The sequence below is a fragment of the Neoarius graeffei genome, chromosome 25, assembly GCF_027579695.1.
Source record: "Neoarius graeffei isolate fNeoGra1 chromosome 25, fNeoGra1.pri, whole genome shotgun sequence".
Classification (NCBI taxonomy): domain Eukaryota; kingdom Metazoa; phylum Chordata; class Actinopteri; order Siluriformes; family Ariidae; genus Neoarius; species Neoarius graeffei.
The window spans coordinates 17,170,055-17,189,317 of record NC_083593.1 but is presented as its reverse complement, the minus strand read 5'-3'; the positions used below and the strand labels follow the sequence as shown (position 1 = coordinate 17,189,317).

At 42.4% G+C, this 19,263-nt stretch overlaps 1 protein-coding gene across 1 annotated transcript in view; it reads left to right on the top strand.

Moving 5' to 3' along the window:
• LOC132873821 (protocadherin Fat 3) overlaps positions 1–19,263 on the top strand; it is a gene marked incomplete at its 3' end in the record, with an annotated part of 161,173 nt that overhangs the window by 67,746 nt on the left and 74,164 nt on the right. The window contains exons 5-8 of the mRNA XM_060909620.1: positions 2,128–2,442; positions 2,554–2,764; positions 3,658–3,794; positions 9,049–9,324. Coding sequence (XP_060765603.1) covers positions 2,128–2,442; positions 2,554–2,764; positions 3,658–3,794; positions 9,049–9,324 — 939 coding nt within the window. The remainder of the gene's footprint in view (positions 1–2,127; positions 2,443–2,553; positions 2,765–3,657; positions 3,795–9,048; positions 9,325–19,263) is intronic.

Here is a 19,263-nt window from a genome sequence, read left to right as displayed (position 1 = left end):
GGCGAGTCGGGGACGTCAACTATGAGGTAAAGTGAACGGATAGGGGCGGGGCACTGCAAGTCTACCACCTCAACCTTTTAAAACGCTGGAATGAGGGGGTCCTCATGGCGTTGGCGTCAGTAGTCCCAGAGAAGGCAGAGCTGGGGCCGGAGGTAAAAAGGATAAGATCGCAGGCCACTCCGGTCCCTTGTGGAGACCACCTCTCGCCAACCCAACTCACGGAGGTAGCCAGGTTGCAGAAGGAATTTTCCGACATGTTCTCGCCCCTTCCAGGCCGAACCCACCTCATAGAACACCACATCGAAACGCCCCTGGGGGTGGTAGTGGGTAACTGCCCTTACCGCTTGCCCAAACACAAGAAAAAGGTGGTTTGGGATGAACTCAAGGCCATGCTCGAAATGGGCATAATCGAGGAGTCCCACATAGACTGGAGCAGCCCAGTGGTCCTGGTTCCCAAGACTGATGTGTCGGTCTGGTTATGTGTGAACTATAGAAAGGTCAACGCGGTGTTTAAATTTGATGCGTACCCAATGCCTCGCATTGATGAGTTGCTTGATCGGTTAGGCGCTGCTCGCTTTTATTCGACACTGGATCTAACCACGGGATATTGGCAGATCCCCTTGACTCCTCTATCCCGAGAGAAAACGGCCTTTTCCACACCGTTTGGGTTACACCAATTTGTCATGCTCCCCTTTGGGTTGTTTGGGGCACCCGCTACGTTCCAGCAGCTTATGGACAGGGTCCCCCGCCCTCATGCTGCCTACGCGGCCGCCTATCTAGATGACATAATCATCTACAGTCATGATTGGCCGCGGCACTTGGAACACCTGAGGGCTGTTCTAAAGTCGCTGAGGCGAGCGGGCCTCACAGCTAACCCAAAGAAGTGTGCGATTGGGCAGGTGGAAGTTCGGTATCTGGGGTTCCACTTGGGTCATGGGCAGGTGCGTCCCCAAATTAACAAGACTGCAGCGATTGCGGTCTGCCCGAGGCCCAAGACCAAAAAGGAGGTGAGGCGGTTCTTGGGGCTGGCTGGCTATTATCGTAGGTTTATACCTAACTATTCGGACGTCACCAGCCCGCTAACCGACCTCACTAAAAACGGGGCTCCAGATCCGGTCCAGTGGACGGAGCAATGCCAACAGGCCTTCTTGGAGGTAAAAGCTGCACTGTGTGGGGGGCCACTTTTACACTCCCCTGACTTTTCTCTCCCCTTTATTTTGCAGACTGATGCATCAGACAGAGGGCTGGGGGCCGTTTTGTCCCAGGAGGTGGAGGGTGAGGAGCGCCCAGTGCTGTACATCAGCCGAAAGCTGTCGATGCGCGAGAGCAAGTACAGCACAATTGAAAACAAGTGTCTTGCCATCAAGTGGGCGGTCCTCGCCCTCCGATACTACCTGCTGGGGTGCCCTTTCACTCTCTGTTCGGACCACGCGCCCCTCCAGTGGCTCCACCGCATGAAGGATGCCAGTGCGCGGATCACCCGTTGGTATCTCGCTCTCCAGCCATTCAAGTTCGAGGTGATTCACAGGCCGGGGGCACAGATGGTGGTGGCGGACTTCCTGTCCCGTCGGGGGGGGAGTCAGCTGCAGGCCAGACGGCTCCCCGGCCTGAGTTGGGCGGTGGGGGTATGTGGTAGTGGGGGCGTGGCCAAGCAGCAGTCTGTGAATGGAGGGTGGAGTCAGGGAAGTAAGTGGCTAGGTCATTACACCTGATGTCAATTTGTGTGTGTGTGTGTGTGTTTGTTGCAGGGATGGAGTATAAAGGGAGGGGGAGAGGAGAGAAGGCGGCCCCCCGACCACAGCACTTGTGTGAATGAGTGAGTGAGCGAGTGCGTGAAAGAAAGGAAGGAAGAAAGAAAGCTGAAAAGCTCAATAAAAGTGCGTTTGCGTAACCACGAACTCTCGCCTGCCGTGCTTCTGTGCTCCACCCACATCGGGGATTACTACACTGATCTTATTCTTTTACAGTTTTAGTCTTTTTAATGGCACTCCTATCACAATATTCTGTTTCCCCCACATTATTTTTCTGTGTAAAATAACTTGAAACTTACTCATTTTGTATTTCTATATAAATGGCTGGGAAGCATATTGGGAAAAATATCTTGTGGAAATTACAATTTACATTCAGGTTTCCATTACGGATGGCAGTGGTGTCTCCAGGCAGTCCACAGTGTGGGTAATAGTGCATATTCAAGATGAGAACGACAACACACCAGAATTCCCACAGAGAGTCTACTGCATAAGTCTCCCAGAGCGGGACTGGAATAAATATGGTGATCCTGTCTATAGAGTTTTTGCATATGACCGGGATGAAGGGCCTAATGCAGAACTCACATACAGCATAGTGGATGGAAATGAAGACAGGAAGTTCTTCATTGACTCCAAAACTGCAATGGTGTACTCCAGAAAGATGGTTACAGCAGGAGCTAATGACATCCTCACGGTACATGATAGTTTTATCAATCATACACATTTTTTGTTGTTTCTGTAACCCTAGTATTTCACCTTCTTTATGTTCTGTTACCAAAGTCAGTTGCTTTTGCATACTCTGCAGATAAAAGCCGTGGACAATGGGATCCCGCAGAAGTGGTCAACTGTACAGCTACGTGTCGAGTGGATCAGAAAACCTTTGCCTTTCCCAAAGGCCTTGCAATTCATGGTGTCTAGCTATAACTTTGTTATTGCAGAGAATGCTAAAGTTTTTGAAAATGTGGGCACCATCTTTGTCCGGCAAACAGAAACACCCCTCTGGTTTGAGATCACTGGTGAGCTTCAGCATGGATGAAACTGAATCTGGTTTCATGTCAGCATGGTTTGCTGCATGGTTACATATTGATATATTTTACAATCTTGGTATTTTAGAGAAAAAAAATTTAGCTTTGTTGAAAATGTTACTTGATTCTATTCACCTTTTGCCTTACCATGTTTTTTTTTCTTATGACATCTTGCTTTTATGTCTGTTTGCATTGGTTACTGTTGCTATCTCTCTGGCTTCATCTTGAAGGTGGGACATCACAGGAAATGTTTTACATCCCCCAAATGCACCATGCTAACTGCACAGGTGAGAGAAAAACTCTTATTTTATTTACATTTTGAATTTCCTCATTTTGGATGAACTATACAATTTTTGATACTTGCTTTTAAGCCTCAGTTTGCTTTGGGCAAAAACACAACCCTTGTTAGAGTAAACAGTGAATACCCAACACCTGCCAGAATCCTTTTCCTCTGATCTCTGTTAAGTGTGATGGAAATTGAGTGAAATTGAATAAGACATATGCAATGAATACTAAAAAATGCCCTCATGCTTCAGAGTGGACTGGAATTAATGATTTGAGGAACTGGGGCAAGGAAAACCTGAACTTATTGCAGCTGTTTGTGGCAGATTGAGATATGAGACCGTAACTGATGAGAAAGATGTGAGCATACAGTGGCTGATGCTGTGAAGTCCATAAAACTTTGATGATGAGCTTTCCAGCATGGAAATTGCATTTCCCAGAGATGTGGGACAAATACTAAATCTGTATGTTGGTGGAATAATTGTGTTGATATTACGGTATATTATAGCTGTCCCAACCATAGATTAACATAATATCATCACTATAATGTATTGCTAAGCTGCTTTAAAGATATTTTATATTAATTTATTTGTTACTAAAAGAAAACTATGATGGAACGTTTGACATCCAGAGGGGAATGGGGACTATAGTTTTGGTGAAGCCTCTGGATGCAGAAAATCAGTCACTTTACAACTTGACTGTTCAGGTGACTGACGGAACAAATACAGCAACTACACAGGTTGGATATCAAGAATCCCATCATTTCAAAGCCTGTTTCTTTACTTATTGATAGTTATTTTATTTGCATTAGCTATTTAAATAAAATGTTGAAACCTGACCATCACATCTATATGTGGGCCTTCCCATGTATGAAATCCATAAATTTGGAAGCACAAAACTGTATAGAATATCTTTGTATGCTGTAGCATCAAGATTTCCCTTCACTGGAACTAAAGGGCCCAAACATATTTCATTATGGCTGTTCCTCTGTGCACAAAGCAAGGTCTATAAAGATATGGTTTGCCAAGGTTCATGTAGAAGAGCTCCAGTGCACTGAGCTCTGAACTCAACCCCATTGAACACCTTTGGGATGAATTGGAACACCAGCTGCACAGCAGGCCTTTTTACTTGACATCAATGCCTGACTTTACCAATGTTCTTGGGGTTTAATGAGTACAAAACCCAATAGCCACGTTCCAAAATCTAGTGGAATGCTTACATAAAAGAGTGGAGGCTGTACCAGCAAAAGGAAGGACCAAATCCATGTTAATACCCATGGTTTTGGAATGGGCACACATGGGTGTGGTGGTCTGGTGTCTTCATATATTTGACCATATTGTGTACTTTTAAAAACTCTTTGGATGAAATGCATATATTTGTAATAGGAAGCAAATGTGAGGTGAAGGATACATTCACGAAGTGCATTTATTAACGTTTTACAACCAGTCCACAATCCACTGGAGCAGTCAAAGCCAGGCAATATATTGGTAAGAAGATACTTGAGAGATCCAATAGGTAGAAACAAGGAAAGAGGCAAAGATAATGATGGAAACAAATACATTAATAAAACTTGGTGAAATAATAATATAAAATGCTTGGAATCTGGGCGGCACAGTGGTGTAGTGGTTAGCATTGTCGCCTCACAGCAAGAAGGTTCTAGGTTCAAGCTCAGTAGCCAACGGGGGCCTTTCTGTGTGGAGTTTGCATGTTCTCCCCATGTCTGTGTGGGTTTCTTCCGGGTGCTCCAGTTTCCCCCACAGTCCAAAGACATGCAGGTTAGGCTAATTGGTGGCTCTAAATTGACCGTAGGTGTGAATGGTTGTTTGTCTCTGTGTCAGCCCTGTGATGATCTGGCGACTTCTCCAGGGTGTACCTTGCCTCTTGCCCATAGTCAGCTGGGATAGGCTCCAGCTTGCCTGCGACCCTGCATAGGATAATGATAATAATAATAATTTCAATTTATATAGCGCCTTTCACAAACCCAAGGACGCTTTGCACAGGAGTTACCATAAAACAAGAAGGCCACACTAGGAAGAGTAGTGTGAGGTAAAGAGGAAAGTTTTCAAGTTAGCTTTGAAGGAAGAGAGAGTGGAACAGTCATGAAGCAATTGTGATAAGAAGTTCCAAAGTTTAGGAGCAGCAACACTGACTGATCTGCCACCCATAGATGCCAGTTTAAAACGTGGAACAGTCAGAAGTCCACAGACAGAAGATCTGAGGGAGCGGGAGGGACAGTACAAATGAATTAGCTCACAGAGATAGGAAGGGATGAAACCATGAAGAGCTTTATAGGTTAAAAGCAAGATTTTGTATTTAATCCGAGAGATAACTGGCAACCAATGCAGTTGCTGTAAAACAGGAGTAATGTGAGCAATGCGCTTGGTGAGTGTGAGGACTCTAGCTGCTGAGTTTTGGATGTACTGCAGGCGATTGAGCAATGTGGCAGGGAGACCATAAAAGAGAGAACTGCAACAGTCAAGATGAGAAAAGATAAAAACACCATCAGATTTTCACACAAGTTATAAAAGTAGATAAAGAGAACTCAATTAAAAAAAATAGACAAAATATTCTACTTGGTCATTTATTTACTAAGGAAAATAATCCAATATTATATATCAGTGAATGAACCTTTGTGAACGCTTGCTTTCAGTATCTATTGCGACCCCCTTGTGAAGCAATAACTGCAACTAAACTTTTCCAGTTACTGTTGATCAGTATTGTACATCAGCTTGGAGGAATTTTAGCCCATTCCTCTGTATCTTCAACTCTGGGATGTTGGTGGGTTTCCTTATGCCCAGGTCAGATGGCAGGCTGCAACTAGTTTTCAACTACTTGCGTCTACCTGTGATAACAAAATCGCAGGTACATGCAAGACTGGTCTTGTGTTGACGTACGATGACGCAGATAATGGCAGAGTGTTTCAGAGGGTCTTTAGTAGAGGCAGGTTGACACAAGTGGATCACAATCTGTTCACATTTCAGCTGTGACTTGCTTCTAATCGGTGCAAATAGCAGGTTGATGCATGTAGAGGCAGGAGGTCATACAACGCTTGAGCGACCAATCACAGTTTGAAGCAGGTAATGGCAGCTAGACGCAGGCTGATACAGGGGAAGGCAAGTCTTTAGAGATGCATCGCAGGTAGACGCAGATTGCAGTTGCAAATAGTTTACAAGAACCTACGAGCAGTCTTATGGCCTTATATTTTTTAAAGGTTTTCTGTGCGTTGCGTCAACCTGCATCTAGCTACGTCTGCTTCCGACTGGAATTCACTCTGCAAAACCCTGTGATCGGCACAGATTCAGCTTAAAAACTCTGCATCTTGCAATATGTCTGACCGCAACGAAGGATTTGTTGCAAAATGCCTGCGTCCACCTGCGATCAGTTGCCACCCGACCAATCACAGGTCGCAGCATGCATCTTTCTGCCATCTGACCTGGGCATTACATGAACTGCTCGTCCCACATTTCGATTAGATTATTGTCAGGACTTTGACTTGGCGGCGGCACGGTGGTGTAGTGGTTAGCGCTGTCGCCTCACAGCAAGAAGGTCCTGGGTTCGAGCCCCGGGGCCGGCGAGGGCCTTTCTGTGTGGAGTTTGCATGTTCTCCCTGTGTCCGCGTGGGTTTCCTCCGGGTGCTCCGGTTTCCCCCACAGTCCAAAGACATGCAGGTTAGGTTAACTGGTGACTCTAAATTGACCGTAGGTGTGAGTGTGAATGGTTGTCTGTGTCTATGTGTCAGCCCTGTGATGACCTGGCGACTTGTCCAGGGTGTACCCTGCCTTTCGCCCGTAGTCAGCTGGGATAGGCTCCAGCTTGCCTGCGACCCTGTAGAAGGATAAAGCGGCTAGAGATAATGAGATGAGATGAGAGACTTTGACTTGGCCATTCCAAAACAATAACTTTTTTTTCTTCTTTAACCATTTTTTGGTAGAACAACTTGTGTGCTTTGGGTCGTTGTCTTGCTGCATCTTGAGATTCTGTTCATGGACAGATGTCCTGATATTTTCCTTTAGAATTCACTGGAATAATTCAGAATTCATTATTCCATTAATGATGGCAAGCTGTTCTGGTCCAGAGGCAGCAAAACAGGCCCAAACCATGATACTACCACTACCATGTTTCACAGATGGGATAAGGTGAAATCCAATGTTTTCCTTTCTCCAAATATAAGCTTCTCATTTAAAATAAAAAGTTATATTTTGATCTCATCCGTCCACAAAATTTTCCAAATAGCCTTCTGGTGTGTCTACTTGATCTTTAGCAAACTGCAGTCAGGCAGTAACATTCTTTTTCAAGAGCAGTAGCTTTCCCCTTGTAACCTTGCCATGCCTACCATTATTGTTCAGTGTCCTTCTGATGGTGAACTCATGAACATTAACATCAGCCAATGAGAGAGAGCAGGGGTTAAATTGGATTGGTTATGTGGGGGGGGCTCTGCCCCCCCACATAATATTTTTTATTATTAAAAACAAAATATCAAATAATACTGAAGAGGGGAAAAATAATACTGATCTAAATATGTTGTGTTTTTATTTTTAGACAGTATGTATTTAGACAGTATTTAGACATATTTAGATCAGTATTATTTTTTCCCCTCTTCAGTATTATTTGATATTTTGTTTTTAATAATAAAAAATATGATAATGATTATGTTCACTGTATTGTTAATATTATTATTAGTAGTTGTAACAGCAGTAGAAGTATGTGACTATTTTGTAGCGCACTATCACTTCCAGAAAAAATTCTGATAAGCAACGAAAGCAGAATTTATGCATAGTAAACAAGATAGGCTAGCTACTTCATTAAATCCCGATGGATTAGGATCGTATGCAGGTAAAAGGGGAGACGGTGTACGGAGAAAATTATAAACAAGTCACAACGTTGAAACACAAGCCCAAAAACCCGCAAACCACAACTTCTGATTTTTTTTTAAAGCGAGCTCACAAAAAAAGAAACCCCAAAGTCGCTTATAAAAAGCGGAATTGGCAACCCACGCAGTGTTCCAGAAACCAGAATCTCTGATCGCAAGTTCTGTTCTAAATAGCTTTGACAGGTCGTCTTGTTATCAGGAAAACTATGATCTATCTCATAAAAGTCATGGGTTTATTGATTAATAAAACAATATTTAATTATTCAGAACTGAAAATCGTGAAAAGGGTTTGTTGCTTTTGATGTGTGCGTGATCATATGCCATCCGCTCCGAGCTTATGTGCTGGGGCTCAGCCCCGGACAGCCCCGGCCCAATTTAACCCCTGAGAGAGAGGACTTTAGTTGCTTAGAAGTTACCCCGGGTACCTTTATGACCTCAGGGACTTTGATCTTGTAATGATCTTTGTTGGTCCCCCAATCTTGGAGAGGGTAACAGTGGTCTTGATTTTCTTCCATCTGTCTGACTGTGAATTAGTGGAGTCCAAACTCTTTAGACATTGTTTTGTATCCTTTTCCAGTCTGATGAGCATCAACAACTCTATTCCTGAAGTCCTCAGAAATCTCCATTGTTAATACAATGCTAAACTTTCGCAAACGTGTTGGGAAGATCAGACTTTGACAGATGTCTGTTCTTTGAATAAAACAGGGTGCCTACTTCCACCTGATTGTCCCCCCCCCCCCCCACTGATTAAAAACACCGACTCTAATTCTACCTTCAAATTAACTGCTAATCCTAGAAGTTTGCATACTTTTGTCACTCGCTCATATGTAATATTAGATCATTTTCCTCAATCAATAAATGATCAAGTATAATATTTATGTCTCATTTGTTTAATTTAGTTTTATCTTTTATTTGTGTGATGATGTTTAAGGTCATATTTATGCAGAAATATAGAGAAATTTTTAAAGGGTTCACAAACCTTCAAGCACCACTGCACAAACAGTATGCACTATGGTCAATAATATGCATGCATAAAAATAATCAATGTAAGTTTTATAGTCAGCTTTATCATGCAGTAATGCAGGTATTTTAGCTTGTTGGCTTCCACTGCTTCTAATTCCAGGTTCATATCCGAGTTTTGGACGACAATGATAACGCTCCCGTGTTCTCCCAACCTGTATATCAGGTGTCAGTTTTAGAGAACACACCAGTGAACACTGAGGTGTTGCGTGTCAAAGCTACAGATAGTGATGAACGAGCCAAGCTGAGTTATTCTATTCATGGTAGTGTGGATCTGCTCAGCATGCGTATGTTTCGGATTGATGTTGGCACTGGTGTCATTTACACTGCTGATGTATTGGACTACGAGGCATGCACACAGCATATCCTTACTCTTATGGTAAGAAAGAATAAGCATTTACATTCTCTGAAATACAAACGAAGAGTTTGATTCTAAAACACGATAAATCCATTGTCATAAACTTGAGAAAAAAATGCATTTTCTTTACCAAAAAAATTGGTAGCATGAAAAGCACTATTTTCTGTTTTAAGCTTTACTATAACACTATGAAGTTGTAATAATATGAAAAATGTAAATTTAGATCTTGATTTTTAAAATTTTTTATTTAAAAACTGATTATTTTTTTTCCAAAATGTGATATATCTATGACACGTCCCCCCCCCCCCCCCAAATGCTATAAATCCACTATATCAATTGTGTGTGTGTGTGTGTGTGTGTGTGTGTGTGTGTGTGTGTGTGTGTGAAATATAATTGGAAACTAGAAGTAAAATTGATCTTCACACATGACAACCTCTGGACTTGGACCATTTTATATTGGACCACAGATTTTCCCAAATTACATCCATCTTGTCATCTACAAGCCCCAATCTATTTTACACTCAAAGCTCTGAGGAATGTTCATCGACCCAGGCAGATGTTTACATGGAAACCTTAAAAAAAAAAGGACAAACATTTTATTCTGAGAAATAAATTTAGAAGTTTGGACACCTTGTACAGTTAAATTCATAGGTGGTGCTCCCCAGCAGAGGTGGAAAAACTAGATTGACAAAGTAAAAGTCCTGCTTAGGTTTTCCTTCTGCCTGTGCTCTCAACACAGGTGATTTCCCCAATTAGCTCATCAACCTGGCTTAGGGGATGTGGTAATTAGGATCAGCTGGTTCACTGAATTGGCTGGAGCAAAAAATGTGGCAGGGTTTTTACTTTCTGAACCCGGGTTTTTCCACCTCTGCTCCTCAGGCATGAAACACAAGCATCATCCTGATTTTTGATGGCTTTTGTGACTGTAGGGTACCCGATCATAAGTGCAAGGCAACGTATCTCATAAACACTTGACCACCAGACAACAAGATTTGTATCTTTATTTACATAAGATGGATGGGTTTTTATCCAGCACTTATTTTTTCATTTGCTTTTTAAAAAATAACATGGGATTATTTACCAACACATTTTACACTCATTGGGAGCTCCACTTTTAGACAGTGCCTATATATACAGGGTGTTTAAAAAAAAATTGATATTATTTGAGATGTGACTATCCCAGAATCTACATAGTCTAGGCAAATGAAACTGAACATTCTTAATGTTGAGCAATATAAGATTTATTCCTCAAAATTTGAATGAGAAATTCAAAGGTATGTGGATTCCATGAATGATTTCACAAATTTTCAATATGCGTGCTACCTGAGACACAGACACACACAGACAGCCTTCTTCTTTGAACTTTTTGTGTCCTGTCCAAATCTGCATTGCAGTTGGTGCATTTTTAGAGAATTCTGTCATAAATGCATGCTGTACAGTCTTTTTTGACTGTGTTCAAGCATACTCTTACACATAAAACGCCTTTTCTTTTCCAGTGAATGGCATTTCTATACCTAAAAACATTAAAAAAAACATTAAACATAAAATTTTGACCTGTTTCCACACATGCTATTAAAATTTGAGGTCAATTGAATGAGAATTGGCAGAGTTATTAGATTGTGAAATGATATTGTAGAATCAGACCAGGTGGGTGGAGCACAGAAGCATGGCAGGCCAGAACTGAGTTCTCAAAAAACCCTTTTATTTTAGCTTTTCAGCTTTTACATTTACTCTCCCACGCATGCACGCACGCACACACACACACACACACACACACACACACACACACACACACACACACACACACACAAGAGTTCTGGTTGGGGGAGAGCTCCCTTTCTCTGCTCTCTCTCTCTCCTTTTATAGGGCGCGGTCACTGGGGAAGACATACAAACACAGGTTAATTCACATCAGGTGCAGTGATTCTACCACTTACCTTCCCTGACTCCACCCTCCATTCACAGACCGACACTTGACCACACCCCCGCTGCCACATACCCCCACTGCCCGACTCAGGCTGGGGAGCCGTCTGGCCTGCAGCCGACTCCCCGCCCCCCCCCCCCCCCCCCCCCCCCCCGACAGGAGAGGAAGTCTGCCACTACCATCTGCGCCCCCAGCCTGTGGACCACCTCGAATTTAAATGGCTGGAGTGCCAGATACCAACTGGTGATCCGCGTGTTGGCATCCTTCATGCGGTGGAGCCACTGCAGGGGTGCGTGGTCCGAACAGAGGGTGAAAGGGCGCCCCAGCAGATAGTAGTGGAGGGCGAGGACCGCCCACTTGATGGCGAGGCATTCCTTTTCTATTGCACTGTACCTGCCCTCGTGCACCGACAGCTTCTGGCTGATGTACAGCACGGGACGTTCCTCACCCTCCACCTCCTGGGACAGAACAGCCCCCAGCCCTCAGTCCGACGCGTCCGTCTGCAAAATAAAGGGGAGAGAAAAGTCAGGGGAGTGTAACAGTGGCCTCCCACACAGTGCAGCCTTTACCTCAGAGAAAGCCCGCTGGCATTGCTCCGTCCACTGGACCGGATCTGGTGCTCCCTTTTTAGTGAGATCAGTCAGTGGGCTGGTGACATCCGAATAATTAGATATAAACCTACGATAGTAGCCAGCCAGCCCCAGGAACTGTCTCACCCCCTTTTTGGTCTTGGGCCTCGGGCAGGCCGCAATCGCTGCTGTCTTATTAATTTGGGGACGCACCTGCCCATTGCCCAAGTGGAAACCCAGACACCATACTTCCACCCACCCAATCGCACACTTCTTCGAGTTGGCTGTGAGACCTGCTCGCCTCAGCGACCTAAGGATGGCCCTTAGGTGTTCTAAGTGCCGCGGCCAGTCATTACTCTAAATAATAATATCATCTAAGTAGGTGGCCGCGTAGGTGGCATGGGGGCGGAGGACCCTGTCCATAAGCCGCTGGAACGTAGCGGGTGCCCCAAACAGTCCAAAAGGAAATGTGACGAACTGGTGTAAGCCAAACGGTGTGGAAAAGGCCATTTTCTCTTGGGATAGAGGAGTCAAGGGGATCTGCCAATATCCCTTTGTCAAATCCAGTGTCGAATAAAAATGAGCCGTGCCTAGTCGATCGAGCAACTCGTCAATACGAGGCATTGGGTACGCGTCAAATTTAGACACCGCATTGACTTTTCTATAGTCCACACAGAACCAGACCGACCAGTCAGCCTTGGGAACCAAGACCACCAGGCTGCTCCAGTCACTGTGGGACTCCTTGACGATGCCCATTTCGAGCATGGCCTCGAGTTCTTCCCGAACCACCTTTTTTTGTGTCCGGGCAGTCTGTAAGGGTGGCTGTGCACTACTACCCCCGGGGGCGTCTCAATGTGGTGTTCTATGAGGTGGGTGCGGCCGGGCCGGGGCGAGAACATGTCAGAAAATTCTGTCTGCAACTGGGTGACCTCCGTGAGCTGGGTCGGGGAGAGGTGGTCTCCACAGGGGACCGGAGCGGTGGGCAATGTCAATTTTCCTTTTTGGACCTCCGGCCCCAGCCCCACCTTCTCCGGAACCACTGACACCAACGCCATGGGGACCTCCTCTTTCCAGCGTTTTAGCAGATTGAGATGGTAAATCTGTAATGCCCCACCCCTGTCCGTTCGCCTCACCTCATAGTCGACGTCTCCGACTCGCCGTGTGACCTCAAAGGGTCCTTGCCACCTGGCGATCAATTTGGAGCTCGACGTGGGCAACAACACGAGTACCTTATCCAATGTTTTCCCCAGAAAAAAAAATTAAGCCCTAAATTCTGGCATGATAATACACAGACAATTAAATTTTTTGAAAATAGATGCTCTCAGGTGCATTTTGAGGGTCTCTGAGAGGTTTTAGATACATGATTATAAGAGAGATTTTACCAGTGTTTCAATGATTTCTGACCTAAATAGTATTAATGTACAGTACCAGTCAAAAGTTTGGAAACACCTTCAAATTCGATGTTTTTTCTTTATTTTAATTAACTAAAAGACACTTCGTGTCTTAAAGTAATGACTGACTTTTATTTCTCTTTACTTAGTTGAGTGGGTCTTGACATAATATGGATTACTACAGTTGTCGAGCAGGGCTATTTACTGTATTTTTATTATTTACTCTTTACTGGTTGATGGTGTCAAATGCATTAAGAAGGCAAGAAATTCCATTTTTGACAAGACACACCTGTTAATTGAGAAGCATTCCAGGTGACTACCTCATGAAGCTGGTTCAGATAATGCCAATAGTGTGCAAAGCTGTTATCAAGGTAAATAGTGACGACTTTGAAGAGTCTAAAAGATGAAACACGTTGTTTAAAAAAACACTTTTTTTGTTTACCATATAATTCCATATGTTATTTCATAGTTTTGATGAGTTCAGTATTGTTCTACAATGTAGGAAAAAAATTTAAAAAATAAAACATCGAATTTGAAGGTGTTTCCAAACTTTTGACTGGTCCTGTAAACACATTTGAAATCTCACCTTAAAGTTCAACATGAAAGTTAAACTGTTTTGTTATAGATTCCTTAGGTATATGATAGATTGAAAATCTACGGGGATCCCTTAATTATCTATGATCAACGTGTTGTAACAAAAATGTGCATGAAAATATGACCAGTGGTTTGCTCCGTCTTATGCAATCCAATGGAGAGAATTGATCATCATGACCTCCTGTTGATCACAAAGGGATCTGAACCTAAGACCTGCCACCTTAAAATAAGTTGCTGTATTACTATAACTTATTTAGAATGTTTCTGATGCATTTACCGTAATATATGTATAACTAAGATACACTGAAAAGAAAAGTAAGGCAACTGCATATTATAAAGTTTAAATTTTGGCACTTTATTAAATGGACTAGATTAAGATTTAAAGGAAAAGAAAACTTAATTCATACATTTAAGTTTGCAGAAAGATTATGTACCGTACTTGTAAATACATTCATGAATGATAATAGACCAGGTCAAACTTTTGTGATTAAAATCAGTCGGCTTTGCCCGTCTGGTGGGGGACAACATCAGCAGCCAATGAGATCGCTTATAATGAATCGGAAACTTCCGGGATGTCTGATGTTTTCTTTCGATATTTTTATTGGACGGTTTGAACACGTGATCTTGACATAGCCAACAGATTACAGTTTGTTTACATCATACCATGCGGACATATCACTTTGACGGAATCAACACAAACATTGGAAAAAAAGACCGCTTGTTTAACACAAATGTCAATCAATATGTAAATGGATCTGTTATTTGCTCTCCTATGTATCTGGTTACTTGTGGGTAGGAAATTTAAGGTATCAATATAAATCTAAGCGTATCGGATTTTAACTGTAGCGACTAAGCGTATAATCAGGCAGAGCAAGCGTATCGGGCCCAAATATATATATATATATAAGCGTATTCAAACGCTTTGGGGAAATATATATATATATATATATATATATATATATATATATATATATATATATATATATATATGTGTGTGTGTGTGTGTATATGTATGTAGTCGTCGACTTACGACCTATGCGACTTACAACCGATCGACTTGACGACTGTCTGGTTACGACTGGCGAGTGTTTCCTAGCTGAGTGTGTGAGCAGTACGTATCCTGGTACAGTAAACTTTTCCCGTGTCTGTTTATGTTGGTAATTACGGTATCTTTCGAAATACTACCCCAGGATGTCTACCAAGAGGAAAATGTCTTTGTCTACTCCTCAGCCTGCCAAGAAGCCAAGAAAGGCCATTCATCTGGACACAAAAATGATGGTGATTAAACAGCACGAAGGAGGGAAGAAAGTTAATGCGATTGCACGTGACATGAAGTTATCCCACTCTACTGTATCAACAATTTTGAAGGACAAAGAAAGAATTTGTGAGGCTGTGAAAGGTTTTGCACCCATGCGATCAACAGTGATTACAAAGCAACGTACCGGACCCATCCATGAAATGGAGAAATTGTTGCACATTTGGATGGAAGATCAAATTGCAAAACGGACACCGTTAAGCCTTTTTTCCATACAGACAAAGGCTAGAAGTCTATTTCAGACTTTGAAGGACCGTGCCAGAGAAGATCACAGTCAAGAATTCGTGGAAAGTACTGGTTGGTTCAAGAGGTTCAAGAAAAGATTTGAACTGCATAATATTTGAGTGACTGGAGAAGCAGCGAGTGCAGATAAAGGAGCTTATAAGTTTACCAAAAGTCTGGATGAAATAATTACGGATGAGGGTTATATTGGTGAGCAGATTTTCAATGTGGATGAAACTGGACTGTTTTGGAAACGGATGCCAGCTCGCACATACATCCACAAGGAAGCCAAAAGCATGCTGGGATTTAAATTGTATAAGGACAGGCTAACTCTACTGCTTGGTGGGAATATCGCGGGGTTCAAGCTGAAGCCTTTCTTAATTTATCACTCGCAAAACCCGCGGGCGTTCAGGAATGTAAACAAGCACACTTTGCCAGTCTACTTTCGTTCTAACCATAAAGCATGGATGACGCAGGCACTGTTTGAAGACTGGTTTGTGAATTGTTTTATTCCTCAAGTGCGTGAATATTGTTTGGAGAAGCAAATTCCTTTCAAGATTTTACTGCTCCTGGATAACGCACCTGGACATCCACCTCACTTAGCCGATCTCCATCCCGATGTGAAAGTGTTTTTTTTGCCCCCGAATACAAGTCCATTGATTCAACCTATGGATCAAGGTTCAATTGCTACCTTCAAGGCAAACTATCTCCGAACCACCTTCAGCCAAGCCATGGCTGCTATAGATGCTGACCCAGAAGTATCACTTCGTGACTTTTGGAAACAATATAATATTCTTCAGTGTATCAAGAATATTGCTACCGCCTGGGATGCTGTGACTGAGAAGTGCATGAATGGCATATGGAAAAATTGTGTGAAGCGTTATGTGAATACTTTTGCTGGATTTGATAGTGAAAAAGAACTTGATGTGATTCGGGCTAAAATAGTGAATCTGTCAAAAAAACTTTCCCTGGACTGTGAAATGGAAGATGTCGAGGAGTTGCTAGACCAAGAATCTGGAGAACTAACAAATGAAGAGCTGATCGAATTGGAAGAAGAAAGAGTGGCAGAAGAAGAAAGAAGCCAAGTGGAGGAAGAAGAAGAGGAGGAGCCACGAAGGATGTTCACCACTAAGGGATTATCAGAAGGTTTCTCTCAACTGAATAAACTCCTTGCACATTTTGAAGCAATGGACCCAAACATAGAACGATTTGCAAGGATTGAACGGATGGTACATGACACGCTTCGTCCATATCGTGAAATTTATGAGGTGAAAAAGAAACAAACAATTCAGACGAGGCTTACCATGTTTATGAAAAGAGCGAATGCTCCCGCCAGCGCGCGCGCTGCAACAGCTGATGATGATGATGACCCACAGCCAAGCACCAGTCATGCCAGCGGTCACTAAGTTTTGCATTTTGCTGTTTTTTACATTTGTATTTTGGTATGTTTCAATGTTTTCTATTTTTCACACCTGTATTTTGTATTTTTGGTTTTGCACATATTAAACGAATTGTACTGTACGCAGTGTAGTATGCAGTGTTTGACTTCAACCAAATAATGAGCCAAGGTAATGAAATAAGAAAATGTTGATAAAATAAGACTTTAAGATGATTACAATATCATTACACATCACAATATACTTACGTTCATTTAACATAGGCCGACTTACGACCAGATCGGTTTACGACCGGTCAGTCGTAACATATATATATATAGCGAAAGCGGCGGCTACAATTATCGACAGTCCATAATTATTGACCCCTTTTCCAGTGTTTTCCCCAGAAAAAAATTAAAGCCCTAAATTCTGGCATGATAAAAACGCATAAAAACACAGACAATTGAGCGCCAACGGCGCGAAGCAAAATTAGGGGGGCCCGGGGGCATGCCCCCCCCCCGGAAAATTTTTTGAAAATAGATGCTCTCAGGTGCATTTTCAGGGTCTCTGAGAGGTTTTAGATACATGATTGTAGGATAGATTTTAACAGTACTTCAATGATTTCTGACCTAAATAGTATTAATGTATACACATTTTAAATTTCACCTTAAAGTTCAACATGCAAGTTAAACTGTTTTGTTATAGATTACTTAGGTATACGATAGATTTGAAAATCTACAGGGATCCCTTGCACTTAATTATCTATGCTCAAGTAGTGTTGTAACAAAAATGTGCATGAAAATATGAACAGTGGTTTGCTCCATCTTATGCAATCCAATGAAGAGAATTGATCATCATGACCTCCTGTTGATCACAAAGGGATCTGAACCTAAGACCTGCCACCTTAAAATAAGTTGCGGTATTACTATAACTGTAATGATTTAGAATGTTTCTGATACAATTACCATAATATATGTATAACTAAGATGCACTGAAAAGAATAGTAAGGCAACTGCATATTATAAAGTTTTTTTGGGGGGGCTTTTTACACCTTTATTGGATAGGACAGTGTAGAGACAAGAAATGAGCAGGAGAGAGAGACGGGGAGAGATCGGGAAATGACCTCAGGTCGGAATCAAGCCCGGGTCCCCGGATTTATGGTATGGCGCCTTATCCACCTGAGCCACAACGTCCCCATACAGACTATAAAGTTTAAATTTTGGCACTTTATTAAATGGACTAGATTAAGATTAAAACATATTTAAAGGAAAAGAAAACTTAATTCATGCATTTAAGTTTGCAGAAAGATTATGTACGTATTTATAAAAACATTCATGAAGAGATTGTGTTAATAAGTGTCAAATGTAGCATAATTGTGAATAATAATAATAATAAGCATATTTGGCAGTGTGAGGTCACTGTGACCCTTTAACAAAAGAATAATCCGGAGCCTTCTTTTGTTAAATGGATCCCAGTGACATCACGCTGCCAAAAATGCTTATGATGATTATTTGAAATGATGCTATATTTGACACATTTGGACAACTTCACTTCATGAGAGTGTTTATAAGTACATAATCTTTCTGCAAACCCAAACTAATGGATTAAGTTTTCTACTCCTTTAAAGCAGATTAATTCTCCTTGGCTTTTGCTTGGCCCAATGTTGGGCAACCCTCTCATAGTCCATCTCACTGTCATCCATGCTGATGTGGATCAAATTGTCCAGCGAGTCTTCTCCTAGCTTATTAAAATCAGTCGGCTTTGTCCGTCTGGTGGGGGACAACATCGGCAGCCAATGAGATCACTTATAATGAATCGGAAACTTCAGGGATGTTTGACGTTTTCTTTCAATATTTTTATTGGACAGTTTGAACATGTGATCTTGACGTAGCCAACAGATTAGTTTGTTTACATCATACCACGCGGACATATTACTTTGACAGAATCAACACAAACATTGGAAAAAAAGACCACTTGTTTAACACACATATCAATCAGTATGTAAATGGATCTGTTGTTTGCTCTCCTATGTATCTGGTTACTTGTGGGTAGGAAATTTTAACGTATCGGTATAAATCTAAGCGTATCGGATTTTAACTAAAGCGACTAAGCATATCGGCAGGCAGATCAAGCGTATCGGGCCCGATACACTAAAACGCTTGGGGAAAACCATGCTTATCTCCCGGTGTGAACTCCCTAAGGCGTGTGCCCCTGTCATACAGACGGACTTGACGTTCTTGGGCCTGCCGCAAATTCTCCTGGGTTAGGTGCGTGAGTGTGTGGAGTTTGGCGGCACAGGTCGATAACATATTGAATTTCATTTTTACTGGTTGAAGGCCCCTCCTCCCAATTATCACGTATCATCTAGAATGCCACGCGGCTTACGCCCATATAATAATTAGAATGGGGAGAACCCCGTGGAGGCCTGTGGGACCTCTCGCACTGCGAATAACAGGGGCTCGAGCCATTTTTCCCAGTTGCGTGCATCTTCGCTTACAAATTTTCTAATTATATTCTTGAGGGTGCGATTAAACTGTTCAACTAAGCCATCCATTTGTGGGTGATAAACG